Genomic DNA, 20258 nt, shown 5'->3' on the forward strand with positions numbered 1-20258 from the left:
ATTATAGTGTTGCTTATTGAATTTTTTTCAGATAATGCTGAAGTTGTGGATGAAGTCAGAGATCTTGTACATAATGGATTTCGTCCAATGCCTTTTGGTGCTCCTAGGAGAGCTATTGCTAGAACTAGAGCTAGTGAAAATGTGCGTACTCGTATAGAGCAACGTAGAATGACACAAGGAATCATGGCACTTGACAATTTGACTAATGATGAAGCTGTAGTAAGACCTGCAGTAAGTTAATATTGTAAAAAAAATATGTACTGGTAGTGGTTTTGATATTAAACTATTTCATTGTCTATTAGTCAGTGTTAGCCACTTGTAATATTGTCAATTTCAATTAATTTAAATATTAATAAATAGCTTTTATTTACGGATATTGCTTTCAGTGTTTTTAACCTGATTTATATAGGAGTCCAATTTAACTTACATAAAATTTAATTTAATACATCATGTCATTTTCCCCTTCTTTTGTAGGTCATTTTTAAGTATATTAAGAGAAATTTTGTAACATAATGATAAATACCCTGGCCATGTAAGTTATATAAACTAGGTAGTTATATCATAATTTTTTTTAAGTGAAAATCTCTAAATAAGAATGGTGGCTCAAGCTTATAGCTTATTTTATAAAACAACCGTCCCAAGTATAAAAAAGTGTTGTCCTTAATTTCAAATCAATTTTGTCCCCCCAAGATTCCTGAAGAATACTGAACATTTTCTGTGTCAAAATTATTTTGCAGAAATGAAAACACGCAGAGATATTTAATTTTTAAAATTAACGTTTTCTAACCCCATCTTCCGTTTGGGGTATAGGGTCATTCCAGGACAGATTTTCCCACTTGTTCACCCGACCATCGCCAAATTTCGTGAAAACTTGTATTTAGGGTTATTTAGGCCGTAGAAGTCGATTCTGAAATTTTCAGGAAGATTGATTGAGCGGTTGCTGAGATATAGTGTAGTCACATTTTTGAAAATGACATTGAACCATACCATTAACCATTTTTTATCTCAGCTTCTACTTAACCCAAATATTCGAAAGAGGGCTCATTTTAAAGGAATTGAAGAGTGTAATTAAGCACTTAGGTTCATGCTATATATAAGATTAAATACAATAAATCAAGTTTTAAATAGTTGACCTTTGACCCTGAAAATAGCTCATTTTTAATTTTCAAAATTTAATTTTTTCCGCATTCCCTATACGCGCTTTAGTTGCAGTAAAGAAACTGCGAGGGTAATATTTTTTGTTTTCGAGAAAAAAAATTATTTTGTTTACCCCTCCTTAAAAAAATATATAGAATTTAAAAAAATATATACAGGGTGTTAACTAAAAAACGATACAGAGCCAATTACTCAACATGTGTTTTAAGTAAGAATTTTAAATTTGCAGGTTACATAGAGGGTGCAGAGGGACAAATGTCTTCAAGGTCATGCAAATTTTATCTCGAGAACCATTAGGATTAGAAAAATGGTTCCAATTAGAAATGTGTTCTACGTTTAATTTTAAGTCTAATCAACTTTGACCCGATCTAATTTGACCAACGGGAAGCCGAGAAATGTTAGACCAAAAACCATAAGGTCGTGTGTGGTATTCTAATCTTAAATTTCTATATATTTTTTAAGGAGGGGTATACAAAATAATTTTTTTTCGCGAAAACAAAAAATATTACCCTAGCAGTTTTTTGACTGCAACTAAAGCGCGTAAAGGGAATGCGGAAAAAAATTAAATTTTGAAAATTAATAATGAGCTATTTTCAGGGTCAAAGGTCAACTATTTAAAACTACGATTTATTGTATTTTATCTTATGTATAGCATGAACCTAAGTTTTATTTACATTGCACTCTTCAATTCCTTTAAAATTAGCCCTCTCAAATTTTTGGGTCAAGTAGAAGTTGAGATAAAAAATGGTTAATGGTAGGGTTCAATGTCATTTTCAAAAATGTGACTACACTGTATCTCAGCAACCGCTCAATCAATCTTCCCGAAAATTTCAGAATCGCCTTCTACGGCCTAAATAACTCTAAATACAAGTATTTACGAAATTTGTTGATGGTCGGGTGAACAAGTGGGAAAATTTGTCCTGGAATGACCCCATAGTAGGATACACGAAATATAGCGATTTTTTTTTTTATTGGGTGGGGACAAAATATATTCTTTTTTTTTCTTGGTAACATGTCCTCTAGGTCGCAATGCTAGACAGTCCATCGTGATTAGCGAGAATGGGGCTGGGATGGTGCTGTGCCCCTGCAGCAAGAGAGTGTAGCGACTTTGCGGTGCCATTAGGTGCCAACACTTAGCTTATGAAGTATTCGTCCACGAAACATTTTTACACTTGTGTGTTCACCCTTACCAAAAAATAAGTTGGTATTTAGTTGGTTTTCACATTTAAGTTGGTTTTAAGTTGGTTTTTAGTTGGTATTTAGTAGGTTTTCACATTTAAGTTGGTTTTAAGTAGGTTCAAGTTGCCAGCATATTTTAATAAACTATTTAAAGAGGTAATAAGTTGTTTTTAAGTTGTTTTTAAGTTGGTTTTTAGTGGTCAGATAATTACTTATAATTTTTAAGTAGGTTATAAGTTGGCTTTAAGTGGTCTTTATTAAGAGGTCTTTTTAAGTAAGTTTTAAGTTGGTTTTAAGTGGTCTTTATTAAGAAAGCTTTTAGTTGGTGTAAAGTGGTTTTTAAGTAGGTTTTTAGTTGGCATTTGTTCCAAATACCAACTTAAAACCAACTTAAAAAGTTACAAGACCACTTATTTTTTGGTAAGGGCAGAGATAGGTGCTTTACCAAAATTGCTAAGGGGCATGTGGGCAGAGTATCCTGAAACTGGGGTCCACACGAATCGTATAGAAGGACCTAAGTGTATTTTTCTGGATGGACCTTGCTTTGGGCTCACGCTAAAAAGGGCCCTTCCTCCTTCCGGTCGAAGGAAACGTTTTATCCTTGGATATTTGGTTGCAGCCATTTTCCGCAGCCGCGCTAAATGTCGAGGGGAAAATCAGTTTTTGGCGTTTTTGAAGGCAGTAGCTTCCGTGCACTCCCCTGCTCCTTGACCATGTAAAAAGTTTTTGTAACATTTAACTTACGCAAGTTTAACCATTTCTGGCAATTAAAATTGGGAATTGCTTTACTTTTATTGCATATTTCTTTCATGCCAATCACGTATCCTACGACAATTAAGCAGGCCAAATTTTGGCGAAAAACAATCATTTCCGCTAAATAATTTTGACACAGCAACGTTCAGTATTGTCTAATGTGTCAAAAAAAAATAATAATTAAAAATTGGATGTGTGTTGGTATTTTGCCAAATTGTTGGAGGGCTTTTAGCCTAATACCTTTGCCACCAACCTTAATGATTATTTTTCCTTTTTTTTTTTGGTATTAATCATTAATATGACTAAAATCTCCCAGCTTGAATCTTGGCCACCATTGCAGTTGACTTTTTTTCGCTTCTTCATGGGGTTTTCGGTTTGAAAATTGAGGTACCAAAGGAGGCATAGAATATCTGTAGACAGTGTGGCCAGTAATGTAAAAATTATCATTCATACTAATTTTTTAGCCATATGATATTTTAAACTCTATTTTTTATAGTTTGGCCTGTACAATAATTTTAAATTTTAGCAGAAAACTGTTTAATCAGTAACTTAATATAAATTTTTTGTTTTAGTCTGGATTTTTTTAATAAGCACAAATAGGTTGATAGTAAGGAAATTATTAGTATTTTAAGCTTGATTTGACAGTGACGTTTTATTGCCTTAGTTTTATTCTTCTAACATCTATATTTTCACAACTTTTCAATCCGTTTTTAAAAATCTTTTTGTACTTTGGAAAGTATCATTGTAACATGCAGCTATTTTTTACAAGGTAGCACTTTGCCAATCCCAATTTTAAATTGTTTATTTTAATGTTTAGGCAATTTATATACTTAACACACCCTACCAAATCACATACCAATTTCATTATCGAAAATAAAGGACATCAAACATAGCATTATGTAAAGGAAAAACAGGCGTGGCAGCTGGGATCGTAGAATGGGGGGGGGGACAGGGGTACATAGTACTTCACTCCACCGAAGGTAGGGGGTGTAAAGTATGTATACCAAGATGTTATATATATATATTTATTTATTTATATTTATGTAAATGTTCATATTTTTGTGCATTTTGGTAAAAGGATTAAGCTGCCAGATGTTGTAAAATTTAATTGGATTATTACCCATAACTCAAACAGCGATTCTCTCAATAACCAGATGAACATGTTGTAGAGGATAATCCATTCATTAGCTCAACACTAAGATTAGTGTTGGTTAATTCTAGGGCAGACTGGCCTACCTTGTCTTCCTAACCCCCACTCAGTTTGATCATGAAAATGTGGTTTTATATCATTAATATTACTAGGTATTGTTACTTTAAAATAAATGGTTAATATAAATTTATTATATTTTAAAAGCTAGTTACTAAAATATAAGACTTATGACTAGTTTTTAGACTGTTAACTGGCTGGTAAAAGATTGTATTTGATTTTTGTGGTGGCTCTTTTTCTGGTTCATTATTTCATTATTAGAATAATATTAAACATATCTAAAACCCTACTCATGAATCTTGTATTTTTTAGCTTCCAGTTGTCAGACGTAAAATAACAAGAAGAAGATACAGGAGAACGAAACGAAGGAAAACCACTAGAAAAAAATCGTCCAGTACGATTTCCAAATCAAAATCCCCAGGGAGTAGTAAAACAAAAGTAAGGCGGAGGAGGAAAACCAAGAGGTCCAGGAAAGGGAAAAGAACCTTTAGAGTAAGTTTACTTTTGTTTATGAACATTGTATTGGTAGCATTTAATTACTAGTTCTGTTATATACATAATACTATGAAAGCTGTGGAGAAATGGACATTATATGGTTTTGAGTATCTCGCCAACTGGTGTCTTTTTAAGCCCAGTGGAAAATATAGTGGACCTTTTCTGTGACAAATGTCGTTTGAAGTTGACCCTTAAAAGACAATGTTTATAGAATCAATGGTTAGACAAGATCAAGCTTAAAATGTTAAGCCAATTTATTTATAAGGGCGTTATATTTCATTTTGAGTTGTTTAATTGTTTAAAATTAAGCAGAAATAATTATTAGAATAACGTGGTTTTTGGTTATAATCGTACTCTAAATTTAAACTTGGAGTATTTAATTGTTCAGGAATTAATTTATTTTTCAGACTAGAATAGTGGCAATGATGATGTTCTGTATTTCTGCATCGCCTAAAATAATTTAAGACATAGTATAGTTTTACCATTTTATTTCATGTAATAGCAGAAAATATAACGTATTTATCTTTAACAATGCTACCGTGCTGGTGGCAGGCTGCTGTGATGACGTGGCTTCTCTTAAACTCATATAATTTAATTTTTATTTATTTAAAATTGGTTATTATTAAGTATGATAAATAACTATTAAGAAGTTATTATTATTGGGTGCATTTAGACTTTAATGATCTGTTGTAATTTGACTGCAATAGTCTAATAATCCCATGGTTTTTCACTCAATTATATAATAATAATAATAAAATAAGCTTTTATTGGATAAATCCTACTAAAGACCTTTTCACACGAGCCAACTTTTCAAATCAAAATGCTGAGTCAGCAAAAATGGATCAGTGATCCATTTTTTTCTCGCGTACTTTTTTGGTGGATCAACTCATCGAACTTTTATTCACACGAACCAACTAGTTAACTCAACTCAAAGTTGACTCATCTAGTTGGATCAAAAAGTTGGCTCGTGTGAATAGACCTTAAGTTGAAAAAACTTTTTTACAGAGGGATCCATTACATTAAAATTAAATTAAATCTTAAGAGGTATACCAAAAATGATAAAATTGTCCAATTACGTAGTCTTTAGCATTCTGACGAAAACTCCCTAATGATTGACTATTTTTTAAATCTCTGGGCAGTTCATTCCAATATTTTACCCCAGAGACATTCAGATTTTGCTTACTGAATTTATTGACCTTAGGGACCAGAGAGAAGTTAATCAGTTTCTCACGAGTACTGTACATTTTTTTCAAATAAGTCCAGAATATATTCTGGTACTTTTGATATATTCACCCTGAACATGAAAATTAGAAGCATCCTAATGTATCTCTGTTCCAGTGTCATCCAGTCCAGTTCCGCACGCATTTCTGTTGCAGATGATCTTCTATTTTTATGCAACATAAATTTACCACATTTATTGTGGATTACTTGAAGTTTCCTGATGTATAATTTAGGTCCGTTCGTGTATAGAAGGTCGTCGTAATCAATTATTGGCATTATTAATAAGTCATGCAATAACTTGATATTATATATATCCAAGATCTTGAAGAATCGATTTAACAACCATAGTCGCTTATTGACTTTTGAAATAACATAGTCTATATGTGGTTTCCACGATAGGTCCTCATCAAATATCAACCCTAAATATTTAAATGTTTTCACTCTTTTCAGACCAGTATTTCCGAGGGATTCGATTAAGTTAGTGCTAGATTTAAAGCGCTGAGGGGAGAAAATCATAAAAACAGTTTTCGCTAGATTGACCTGCATATTTTTAGCCTCTAAAACGTTTTTAAGGGAGTTAAAGTCACTCTCCAGATTATTTGTTAAAATATTAATATTAGTAACATGGTCAGAATTCAAAATGGAATTGTCATTAGCCTATTCAAAGGATTTTGAGGTTGATAAGGATTTGTAGTTATTATTGATATATATGTTAAACATTAACGGGCCTAGGATGCTTCCTTGTGGAACACCAGACACTATCTGAGCAACACTCGATTCCTTGCCATTAATAAAGACACTTTGATATCTCTCCGTTAGATAAGATTCAAAACAATCAGTTGTATTGTTGTCAGCACCGATATTTTTAAGAGTTTTAATTAACAAGCTATGATTAATTCTATCAAAGGCTTTTGATAAGTCCACGAAAATGACTCCAACAATTTTGTTTTCCTCCAGTTCTTTTATTATTGTTTGGTGGAGATTTATGGCGCATGTTGTGGTGGAGTAACCTGGTCTAAAGCCCGATTGATTTGGTGATAACAAATTGTGTAGAAGGACATAAGTTAATAGCTGGTCATAAACACACCTCTCCAGTGTTTTTGATAGAATTTGAAGAATTGATATTCCACGGTAATTTTCCAGGTCCGTTAGATCAGTGGTTCCCAAAAGGTGTTCCGCGAAACCCTGGGGTTCCGTGGAAGGGTCACAGGGGTTCCGAGAATTTGCAGCGCAGTCATCTTTGGTCGTGGCAACAGTCTTCTAAGATATGTAAAAAAAATGAGTTGGGGTTCCGCCAGTATTAGCTGCATAATTTAGGGTTCATAGCAAAAAGAAATTGGGAACCGCTGCGTTAGATCACCTGCTTTGAGAATGGGAATGTCTTTTGCCCTTTTCCAGGCTGACGGGAAAGTGTTTGTCTTAATAGACATATTAATGAGTTTTTTTAACGTTGGGACCAAGATAATTGCTAGGCCTTTAATTAAAGAACAAGAGAGGCCATCTGTGCCCATAGCTTTGGCTGTTTGTAAGTTTTTCAATTGAAGTGAAGTAACTGAAGATCAAGTATTCAGTTACTTAAGTAACTGAATACTTGATCTTCAGTTACTTCAAGTAATGAGAAAATTTCATCCGTCATGGGCGAGTCACCTTGAACTATATCTGTGGCGTTCTGTGTGGAAGCTTGATTTTTAATAAATTTTTTATTAAATAATTCCGCGATTTCCACCGGATTACTGGTCAGTTTGTCATTAGAGTCTCTAATAGAATTGATTTTATGGGTGGCATTCTTTAAGTAAGGTTTCAAGGTCTTCCAGACAGCACCCGGGTCCTTGGACAAAGTTATCTATTTTGCAAAGAAGTTTCGTTTTTCACGCTGTAGGTTATACGTTACTAAGTTCTGTAGACGTTTGTATTTATCGGCAAGGATTGGGTTCCTATAAGACCTTTTCTTCAGGATGTTCCTGCTGTGTATTAGATGTTTAATTTCATTTGTGAGCCATGGAGGGGTTATTACTGATTTGTGTTTAGACTTCATAGGTATATGGTAGTCCATTGCCTCCCAAATTGAGGCTTGCATTTTTGTGACACCTTCATCTACATTCTTGAAATCCAACCCATTTCTGTAATTCCTAACTTTTGTAATTTTCTTGTCAATTTTTGGGCAACTATTTTTACGGATGCATAGTAGAAGATCATGGTCTGAGATGCCAGTTGGTATAACAGCTTGATACGAAATACGATTTTGATGAGTACATTGTGAAATATAAACAAATCAGTCTTATGAAATAACAGGATTTTTTTAAATATGCCCATTTTATTATTGTGCTATATAGCTTAATACAGTTGTTAATAAACCCTTTTTTTTCATTTCCTTTAATTGACCTTGCCTTTGTCATGGTAACCAGGGTTGGAAAATAAACCAAATTAACCTTTTTACTAGGGTGCAGTAACGAAATATCTGAATAATTATATTTGTTGAGACAGTTGCTAAACGTGACATAGGATCTTGTTGAACGCTTTTTATGCTTGTTGTAAATTTAGTAAAATGGCATCTGCAGTTAGCCTTCCTTCATGCTGTGACATCACGTGACCGTTGAGCAACAAAAAACCTGCTCTTACAGCCGATGACTTAATGGATGGGCAACGTGTCGTCAAAACTGGAAACGCAGTCTAGGTTTTTTTGGTTTAAACCTGGTTTATTTAAAAAACTGGTTTATATTACTCTTAAACAATTTTTTTCGCTTGTGTAAATTCTTTTTAACTGTACATACTGTTCTTTATTTACAAAAATTTTATTTGAGTTTAAAAAATTAAAGTACCAAAATTATATGCCAAGATTAAGAAATTAACTTTTTATATTTGTGACTACACTTAAAGGTGTTACACGTCTGTCACTCTCATTAAAATATTTGTTAAATACTTAAAACAAAAACAATTTTAGGTGTTTTCTCTGTCTAGTCGATTATTATTAGCCAATAAACAACTTCAGAACAGTAGTATTGTTTTAAAATGTATAATTGTAACAACTTGTAGATTACGTTTAGGTTTGGAATATTACAAAAGTCTCGCCAGAAACGATGTTTTAGTTTTGATTACGTACAAATATTTTGGCCAAGGAGTTTTAGTTGTGATTATGTACAAATATTTTTGGTGAGAAAATGTGCAAATAATTGGAAATAATTTAGAGTAAATCGTGGCAAAGTTAAAAAAAAACTTGTTTTAAACCATAGTTAATTGTACTTCTTTGAATGTATAACCTACATATTGTAAGATCGTCACTTGCCAATGTTTCTATTGGTATTAGTAATGCCTGAAAAATTTAAAACAATTAAGTGTAATATTTTTCTTGTAATAATTGTAACTATAAATCATTTATGCTTACTATTGGTTTTTAAATTTCAGTCCCGAAGAGCAGCTAGACCATTGCTTACCATGGATTCAGTTAAGAAAAGAATTGCAGATAAACTAGGGTTAAGAAGACCACCTCCTGGACGTACAATACCTTTGGTGCAATCGAAGCAATCAAGAGAAAGGACATTTTTGGGGTCTAGATATGACTCAGGGTCAACGTTTTCTATATTTGGTGACCGTGAAGAGTTAATTGAATTTGAAGAATCAATTTTATCTAATGACTATGAAACAGAATATGTCAGCGGAGGTCATGAGGTTCTTGCTACCAGAAGAATAGCTGCGCCACACCGTAGTGCCCTCCACTTGAAAAAAGCTGTGCAAGTTCTTAACCAATCAAAGAGTAGCAAAAGGTAAATTATTTTTCACTATTTTCAGTTAGTCCAGGCTTATACCACAGCCGTATCTTCTAAGGCTTAGCAATTACTTCATTCTAAATGATAGATTAAATCGAAATTATTCTTAGTCTCCAAATTTTTTTAATTAATAATTAAGATATTTGTCCATGTTCAATTTCAGGTAAGTGCGGATTTAATATACATTGGGTTAAATTGCTTATATTTTTAACCCAATAGTTCAGCTCAGCCTTAGAATTTTACTAGGCTTTTTTCTTTTTCTTTATTATTATTGTATTGTACAGAAATCTATACCTGTAACTTGGAATGCTTATCAAGGATTTTTTACCTGTTGAACCCAGGGACAGCTATAGTGGTCATATGACATCAAATCTTACTTGCGTATTATTCCAAAACTTTTCTACCAAAAATCCTAAAACCGGGATGAGAGCATGATTCACCACTGAAATAAATGGACTACTAACAGCTTGAGCAGTTATAGCCATCTTACTTAAAATAATGGAAATAACAAATTTACGTTATCAAAGATTGAACCTATAATTTTTATACAACGATATCGTTGTATAAAAATATTGATCAAATATTTGATTCACAGTAATCACATAACCAGTAAATTAAGCCTAGGTACAGTTAGACCTGATTCAACATCGTGCATTAAGAGACGCTAAGGCATATATAGCACTAGGCACGTGAGCTGCTTTATAGTCTTAGTAAGCATCATGAAATTTGATTTGCATCATATGTATTATAATTTTCAATAAGTCAAACCAACAGGGCTCGCGCCGGAAATCTTGTCAAAAGTACATTTGTTAAAAATAGGAGGTCTTCTTGGTTTGAAAAACACAGAACTTTATTTTAAGGAATATTTTCCTTATTAGCTGCTCCCTGATTTCTTACCATAAGGGATATAGCAAGAAAAGCATTCCAAATTAAGAGGTATGGATTCCTGATCATACCTATTTCTAGTTTCATTTTTGTTACTTTGTTCTTGTGCTGTAATTGATGTCACATACAGTTTTAGAAATTAAATTGTCACTGTATGAAATATGAAAGACTGAGCGAACGCAACTCTATTTTCCATAAGCACCTTGAAAATAGTTCATATTAATATTATTTCAAAATCTCAGCCTTATTTTTTCTTCTAAAACATGCTAGTGACATCAGACCTTTTTTTTAGTTGTATATGATTGTAATGTCAGTCTGTTTTTCAAATTGTTTTCATCTTTTATTTTTAGTGCTGTTTTATGCTATATATACTCTAATTGTTCTAATACCAGTATCATTTAATATCGTAAATTTTTGGGGAAAAATTTAATAGCTCATACAAATTAGTAATACATTTAAATGTATTTAGTTAACATTAACATGAATATAAGGTTTTAATAGAGATATATATACATATAAAAAGTAGCCCCTCTGTACACACAGTTTAGGTCCAACACATATCTAGCATTACCTCCGTTATATATTGTCATATAGTTAATAATTATATTTCATAACCTACTTGCTACACAACAGTGGCACTATTTATAGCCTTATAGGGATTTTGGATCACATGTAAGGGCTGTTATGTAATTAAAGTCCATGAAATCTCTTGTAATCATTATCGAAGCTAAAACACGTGGATACTTACTAATTTTTCTAAATAGGAAAGTCTTATTTATAGTTTATTGACAAAAGCCACATTGACACTCTACCTACCTTTTACTTAAAGCATTTTTTTTTTAATTTTTGAAAAAGACAATTCTTGTTAGGGCTACTAGAACCAAAATAGTGGTAACAAATAATTTGATACAATAAAATTTGAGGTATAAAAAGTACGTAGATTTTATTGCTCAGAAAATTAAAATGTCATGAAAGTACTCAGTTCAATTGAATGCTATTATTAATAATTAGAATAACTTGAATTTTATTACAAAACCCTTCTAATCTCCATCATTAATCTTCACATTCAAAATTTCTCAAAATAAAGCAAATCACTAGCCAATGTCAGATATTAAGTTACAAATACGGAGTTGCAATAGTTGGTTTTAGATTATTCTATCCATTTTTTTGCTGCCTTTAAAAATCATGATCTCTTTTGACATGTTCAAACTTGAAGTAAATTTAATTCCTTTAGAAATTGATTACTGTAATTTAGAGTAAATTGTGGCAATGTAGTATAACCCACAAACCCTAAAGTGTAAAAAATAGACACAAATAAAACTCATCTAAGGATAAGCCCCAACCAATGGTATCCAAAAAATCTGCCATATCATTTTAGTACTTTTCCCATCTATGGCATGGGGAAAATAAGATAATCTAATACCGGATTGCGTAAATACGTCTCCACTTTGCCAAAAAGTGGAATAGCAAGGACTTCATTGCTAGGTCACCTAAGTACTTTTTCCCATCAACATCACTCTGTAAGGCAGCTGGGCCCTAATTGCTAAATCGCGTAAATAAATTGTTCCATAGGCAACAAGCAGAGATCTCAGTGATGAATATTAAAATGGGATTATGATTAACTAAGTACATTTTCCACTAACAGCCCATGCAAAATCACTGTAGTTACCATAAATGCTAGTCATTCTAATTTTTAAAAAATAAAGAATAAAAACTTTTGCATTAATTAAACAATAGTTGACAGTATAACTTCAAGTAATAAAATTTAAAAAAAATTAAGGTAACATGGTTCCTAATGGAGAAAGGAAAAACCAAAACCAATTATTTCAACCTATTCCTCCTAAAATAGCATAAGAATTAATTAGGAGAAAATATCTTTTACTCATGTCTCAAATTCTGAAATATTTCATACTTTAAGACATGTTGAAATTTAATACCCAAGTTTAGAGGCGTTGTCATGGAACGAAAGTGGGTTCATATTGTGACTACCTATGGTTCAAAATGTATTGAAACCGAAATCTCAGACAGATTGAGAGCATTTATCTATGGATGTTAGATGTAGAGTTAGCAACCTTTAGAAATAAGAAGTTAAAGCAGTATGAAATATTATTTCAACCATTTTATCAAATATGACAACCAAATCTAATTTCATGAATTTTTAAAACAGATTCTAATTTAGCTTTATTTCATAAACATTTCGGTAAACATAATGAATTACTGCAAGAGCAACAATTGTACGAAATAGCGACAAGATTACATTTACAAAAACCTGGTGTGCCACTCTGACAGTAGGCCATATTTTTTCTATCATTTCAGAGTGCCTTTGGCTATACCTACACCTTCAACTAGTTCTACATCATTTGACATACTTGGAAGTATATTGCAGAATCAATCACTCTTGCATTCAAGTTCTGAAAACCTAGTGGTTAATAGAGACGGATCTCTCGAACCTTCTGGAAATTCATGGCGTTCTGTACCATCAAGCAAAAATTTGCCCATTAAGAAACAACCATTAAATCCAGCAACACCATCTAGTTCTAGTTCCATGAATCAAACTCCTCAAAGTTCCCATCAGTCTTCACATTCCTCATCAAATGCTGCAATATCGAGGTCGAATAACAACCAAAGAAGTTCAATTAGTGAAGATAATAGAGGTGGTTGGGGTAGTGGTAATAATGATAATGATGTTAATAGTGGAGGTGATTCGCCTTGCTCATTTGATCAACCTCGTCGTCCAACTAAAAATAGAGAAAACAAGCCAAGCCAAAGTGACGATGACATTGACATATATAGCGATATTGAAACCATGAGTAATGAAGAAAACGAAATCTTTCCTCAAGCGTCAATAGATGAAAGTGTAAAGTGTAACAGTACTAGTAGTGTACAAAGTGAAATTGCTACTTCTACCCCAGGGAATGTAAATGTGACTGATTCTAGCGATGATGAACTTGTAATTGATGAAGCTGCGCAAGATCAAGATCCTCCGCCAAATAATACTACACTTGATTTAGAAAGCATTTCTGGTCCAGAATCACCTGACAGAGAATGTGAAGTGTATTCTTCCAGAAGTAAAATGGAAAGTATCGATTCCCTTAACAGCTCCCAAGATTATGCTGGAAGTATTGATGTAGAAAGTTTAGACGCTGAAAATGATGAGGCTGATGGAAAAGTAACTGAAGCTTATAATCCAGAAAGCCCTACTAATGATGACACGCCTAAATGTGATTCGCAAAATGAGGAATATGATCCAGAGTTAAGCATTGTAGACTCTGTCAGTGAGTGTGAAGAAAATGTATCTAAAGACATAGAATCTGACTGTAATAAAGTTCCAGCTACACCTCCTTACGATCCTGATGTTAGTATGGTAGGCGATGAACTGAATAAAAACTATTCAAGAGACCCTCAGTCAACAGATGATCTAGATGTTTCCCACAATGATGATGATGTTATTAGTGCAAAAGTTGGTTCTCCAATTTCAGAAAGTGATGAGGCAAATTGTGCTTCTTTGATAAAATTAAACATAAACAAAGATAGTAATGCTAAAAATATCGGTCGTAATAAAGAACATTACAGTGATCTTTCAAATGATAGCCCATTGAAATATCGGAAGAATTATAGCTATAATGATGGGGAAAGCTCTCAGTTTGAAAATAAATGCTCCACTCAAAGAGATTGTCTAGCCGAACAAGAGGATGAAGGGCTGGCCGAACAAGAGGATGAAGGGCTGGCCGAACAAGAGGATGAAGGGCTGGCCGAACAAGAGGATGAAGGGCTGGCCGAACAAGAGGATGAAGGGCTGGCCGATCAAGAGGATGAAGGGCTGGCCGATCAAGAGGATGAAGGGCTGGCCGAACAAGAGGATGAAGGGCTGGCCGAACAAGAGGATGAAGGGCTGGCCGAACAAGAGGATGAAGGGCTGGCCGAACAAGAGGATGAAGGGCTGGCCGAACAAGAGGATGAAGGGCTGGCCGAACAAGAGGATGAAGGGCTGGCCGAACAAGAGGATGAAGGGCTGGCCGAACAAGAGGATGAAGGGCTGGCCGAACAAGAGGATGAAGGGCTGGCCGAACAAGAGGATGAAGGGCTGGCCGAACAAGAGGATGAAGGGCTGGCCGAACAAGAGGATGAAGGGCTGGCCGAACAAGAGGATGAAGGGCTGGCCGAACAAGATGATGGTTTAGTTGAGCAAGAGGATGAAGGGCTAGCTGACCAGGACGATGAAGGGCTAGCTGACCAGGACGATGAAGGGCTAGCTGACCAGGATGATGAAGGGCTAGCTGACCAGGATGATGAAGGGCTAGCTGACCAGGATGATGAAGGGCTAGCTGACCAAGAAGACGAAGGGGTAGCTGAGCAGGATGATGAAGCCTGTGCCGAACTTGAAGATGAAGGATGTGTTGAACAAGATGAAGGCTGCGCTGATCAGGAAGATGAGGGTTGTATTGATCAAGAGGATGAAGGATGTGCTGAACAGGAGGATGAAGGCTGCGTTGAGCAAGAAGAACAAAGGTTCAGGGAGCAAGATAATGACGGCTGCATTAATCAAGAAGATGTGGGATGTATTGATCAGGAAGACCAAAGATGTGTTGATCAGGAGCAGCAAGATTCTGAACAGATGGACTGCACTGAAGATGATGTGGCAGAACATGGAGAGTGTAAAGGTTCATCAAAATTAGAACAAACAAATGATAGAGATAGTACGAAATTCCTAAATTCGTCAGTTCAAAATGAATCTAATCTTAAGGAAGTTGCTAGAATTGAAAGCGAAAATCTTCAAAAACTAAGTGGTAAATCTAATCATGAAGCAGTTGAACTGCAATCTAATAATCTTTCCAAATTAATGACTGATGGTGTCGAAGATATATCGGATGTAGGTAGTGATGATAATCAACTTGATTATGGTGATGATGAAAACAGTAATAATGAAAATGGAACCAAAATTAAGAGTCTTGATATTTCCATGGAAAATGACGATGAAGATGATGAAATTTTAGATAAACAAGTTGATGATGACGATGATGATGCTCTACCAGCAGAAATTGAGGAAATTGCTGATGATATTAAGTTGGAAAAAAGTGATATGGAAGATTTTGAAGATGATAAGCCCACAGAGAATAACACATTCATCGAGAAATTAGATAAAAATTCTGACGAACAACCTTTTATTCCAGTTGTTGTGCAGAAACACTCCCATAAAGATTCTTGTTCAAAGTCCAGATCAGCAAGGAGTAGCTCAAAGCCAAAAAACAGCTCTAAATCAAGTAATATTAAAGGCAGTAATGATGATTCTGCTGAGATCAACTGGAAAAAGCCTTCTAAAAGTACTAAAGAAAGAAGTTATAGAGATGGTAAACTCAGGGATGAGAAGCTGATATATGGTGAAAGAGAACTTAAAGACAAAGATGATGACAAGAAAAGAGATGCAAAAAACCGAAGAGGTAGCGAAAGGAAAAACGAAAAACACGATGATTTTGAAAAGAGAAGAGATGAACATGATCGTAGAGGAAAAGACGATTATGAAAGGCGAAAAGATTCACATTATGAAAGAAAGAAAGATGATAGGCGCACTGGTAGTAGATCAGAAAAGCATAGAAGTTCTGATAGAAGAGACCATTCAAAAGAGAGAAAACCAGACAAGGATTCTAGTGTCCACCATTCTGATAAAGATTATGACAAAGATTACTCTGAGAGGCGACATAAGGATAAGAGTAAATCGAAGGATCACTATGAAAAGTCGAGAAGTAGACATGATAAAGATAAGAATCAGAGTTCAGGAGGAAAATCTAGGAGTGACAAAGATAAAAGTAGAGAAAATAGCTCTAAACATGCCTGTAAACTTAAAAGGAAAGATACTTCTGACCACTATTACAAATATAATGATCCTAACACTCCTGAAAAATATTTTGCTTATGAAGATGAGTATGGATATATGTATGACTCCCATATGGATCAGCCTTATGAAAAAAGAAAAGAGAGGGATGTTCGTAAAGTTGATGATAAAATAATAGTAGAGAAGCATGAAAAACTAGTTAAGAAGGATAAAACAGAGCGCAAACTAAGGGAACAAATATACAACTCATTACCAGTTGGTGAATCAAAAACAAAAACTGCATCGTCAACGTCATCTTCAGATATATCTGATGTTGAATCAAAGGAAATTTTCTCAAAAGATGGAAGCATAATAATTAATGTTAATTATAATCGCAACAGGGAAGCTCCTGTTAAGGAAAAACCAGCACAATTGGTTGCTATGACAGAACCTGAAGTACCAACAAAGGAAAGTCTGGCTTCTGAAAAGTCAAAAAATATTAACAGAAATGAACTAGATCCTAATAAGAATAGAACTATGGTTCATATGTCATGGAATCACAGTGATGATGAGCAAGACAAAAATTGGTCTGATAGAGGAAATCGTTCTGGTCAGAAGCCACATTCTCCACTATCCACCCCCCCTGATGATAGAAACGATGAAGCACCAAAAATTATTGTTGAAGAAAAAATTTCTGAAAAGGCCACCCAGAAGAGATCTTCTAGAAAAAGATCTAGTCCTCATAGAACTAGAACCAAAGACCCTTCAAAGTCCAAACAAAAAGGAAGACATCCAGAAGTAATAACTATATCTGAAAGTGAGGAAGAGATGGCGCCAAATAGGAGAGAGCCGTCTAGTCCGTTAAATGACCAGTCAAATGGCAGCCATTCTCAAAGTCAAGATAGTCACACTGATCGAAAAGGATTTAGATGTACAAAAACTGTTCATCCTGAAGGATCTAGCCAGGATCAAGATGAAAGAAACAAAGAATCCTTAAACTTTTCAGGAATGTTCAAAAGACAGCCCAGATCTCCTTCACCTCCTTCACCAGTTGATAATGATAGCTATGATCCATGCGAACCAACTAGAAGTCCAAGTTTTAAGGGATCAGATGGAAACAATAGCTCTAACCATTCTGAAAGTAGGTCGAGAGATCCAAAACCACCACCGGAACCTGAATTGCCGCCTTTGCCGCCTGAACCAGAACCACAAATTTCTGATCAACCTCCTCCTGTCTCATCTTCTATAATGCATCAGCCAATGATTTCAAGCCCTGCAATGATTGTGCCGCAATCAGTAGCTCTTCAAACAATGATTTCTCCTCCCATAAGTTTTGCAGTGTCCCAGCAATCCCAATTCCAATCTGTGCAATCTGTTACATCCATTGCTAATATTCACGTTCCACCACCTAACTTTATGACTCAAACATTACCAAGGAACTTGGGTGGTGGTCATGTTCCCCTAGTAACTGCTGGCATTCAAGGCCTTCAGGGTCTAAGATGGTCAATTGGAGGTGCCCCACCAACTATGCTTTTCCCAACTGGTACAAGCCAACTTAATCAAATGCAACACGTAATGCATGGCAACTTTATAAGTCATCAAATGCCCCATCAGCGCCTTCCTCACCCGGGTGCTCAAATTAGTGGAATAATGGCTCCTCCAAATGGAAATGCATTGGCAGCCGCTATGCTTCATCCTATTAGACATCAAATGACAGGACCACCCTTATTACCAACCCCCAATATCGGTCCCCATGGAAACTCCAGCTCAATCAATGCTTTACCTCTATCGCATCGTCAAATGAATATGCCTGATATCACTCAACCTCCCCCTAATATGTTACAAGCGCATCAGCAATCAATTAGAATGGGTCATGATCCCACTGGAAATAGAATGCATAACTCCCTACAAGCTGGTGGAAGATCATCACCACTAATTAAAACATATACATCGCTACCGATGGTTGTTAGCTCTTTGCCATTAGTTACTGTTCCTGTAACGGTAATATCTCAAACTTCAGCCACACCCACCACAATGGAGGGCTGTAACTTAGCTCAAGGACCAGGAGGGAAAGGCTTAGAGGCTATGGATGTAGTTGACATGGAGGTTGATTCTCCATACTCTCCACCAGACTCTCCTGGATTTGATCAGATGGATGAAAATGTCTCTCCTGATAATTATAAAAACGGGTCAAATAAAACTACTAGTAAAGTTTTTCAATCTGGTCCTCCAAAAGATGCCTTTGATGCTCTACTAGCTGCTGTACCAAAATTACTCGAAGATAAAGCAACAAGAGATCTTCTTGTTGCGGGGGCTGCTAAAGTATCAAAACTTTCAGCTGCTAATGCATCTAAAAATAAAAACAGTTCGGAAAAGGGTAGCAAATCCCAGAGAAAGCAACCTAGTGGACAGTCAAATGCTAATAGCATGAAACAGAAAGGTGATGCTGGTGATAGAACTAATAAGCACAAGAAAAAGCATCATAGCAAAAAAGGTGTGGCTGTCAAAAGAAATGAAACACAATTGAAAATAATTGATGACCTACCAAGCTCAGCCGTTGAAATGCAAGTAAAAGAAAAAGTAAGAATCCAATTAAGGTGCCCAGCTAATTAATTGATTATGATGTATAAAGTTCATAATACCAGTTCTGCATTTATATAAACCTGTATTAATAATGTATATATTTGTCTCGTAAGGTTATAAATTAACATTAATAGCCAATTTTTGTTTGTATTGCCAACTTTTGTGTATCCTTACCAAATACAACCTGAAATAGTCCTGGTCGCCAAAAAACTATATAATATCACTTTCCTCAGGTGTTGGTGGTTGTTAGCTGTATCACTTTTGATGAGCACAGTATGGTTCATCTTTCTTTCTACCTATTAAGAGCTAAACAATTTCACCCATTAGTTGTTCTTACCAAACAGTTTGAGTTACTAATTATCCCTGAATAAATTTTCAATCCAGCAAGGTTTTCTGCCAACCACCTTTGGATTTTTGGAGATGAGTGATGTATGAAATTGCAAAATAGAGTGAAATCAAGTGTAAATTTCACTTGATATCACCTGAATTTATTCTCAGTGTAACAGTTTAATGACCTAAAATTCTTGGTAGTAACTCAGTGTTTCTTTCATGGTATGAGGCATTATCTGCTAAAACTGCCAGGCTATGTAGGTTTCCAAATTTCTTCGTGTCTTATTTTCTAGAGGAATAACCTTTAAGATAATTTCATTATTAATGTGTTAAGTTCTAGTATACATCACTAAGAGTATGCTGAACAAGCTTATACCTTTAAGTGTAGGTTTAGTAGAAAGTCTGTAAAAGTACCCCTAAAAAATATTTTATGGAAATAATGTAGTCTACATGAAAAAAAATTCATAGCTCCACTACTACTTTTAAGACTTTATAAGATATTTTGGTAGATAATTAGTCAATCACACTTTGTCACGGAGGGTAGCGCATGACAGTCACAAACGTGGTTCCATGCCAAGATCTATTTCTCATCTATTAATTAAGAATGCTCGCAGGGTTCTACATACTATCATCTGCTAAATTGTGGTTTAACTACGAATCTAGGTATGGCGGTAGTATTAATACAAAAGTGGGTCTCCTATGACAAGAATTTAAAGTAGGTTGGATGTCTGATAAATTTTTATCAACCTAGGGTGGGATTGAACCAAGCAGAACCATTATTTTAGAGTGTTAAAGGCATAGAGTGATGGCAGTTAAAACGATTTAATAAAACGATTTAACAGCGCAAAAAATACGTTTTTATTCTGATAATTTTTGG

The 20258-nt window shown here is 34.7% G+C and overlaps 1 protein-coding gene across 2 annotated transcripts in view; it reads left to right on the forward strand.

Moving 5' to 3' along the window:
• The window catches only part of LOC149937443 (uncharacterized), a 33396-nt gene that overhangs the window by 8672 nt on the left and 4466 nt on the right, over window positions 1–20258 (forward strand). For both annotated transcript variants that reach the window (XM_090154524.1, XM_090154523.1), the window contains exons 5-8: window positions 32–231; window positions 4607–4786; window positions 9413–9771; window positions 12976–19048. In XM_090154524.1, coding sequence (XP_090010650.1) covers window positions 32–231; window positions 4607–4786; window positions 9413–9771; window positions 12976–19048 — 6812 coding nt within the window. The remainder of the gene's footprint in view (window positions 1–31; window positions 232–4606; window positions 4787–9412; window positions 9772–12975; window positions 19049–20258) is intronic.

The sequence above is a fragment of the Leiobunum rupestre genome, chromosome 7 (genome assembly GCF_980474605.1).
Source record: "Leiobunum rupestre chromosome 7, qqLeiRupe1.1.hap1, whole genome shotgun sequence".
Lineage (NCBI taxonomy): Eukaryota > Metazoa > Arthropoda > Arachnida > Opiliones > Sclerosomatidae > Leiobunum > Leiobunum rupestre.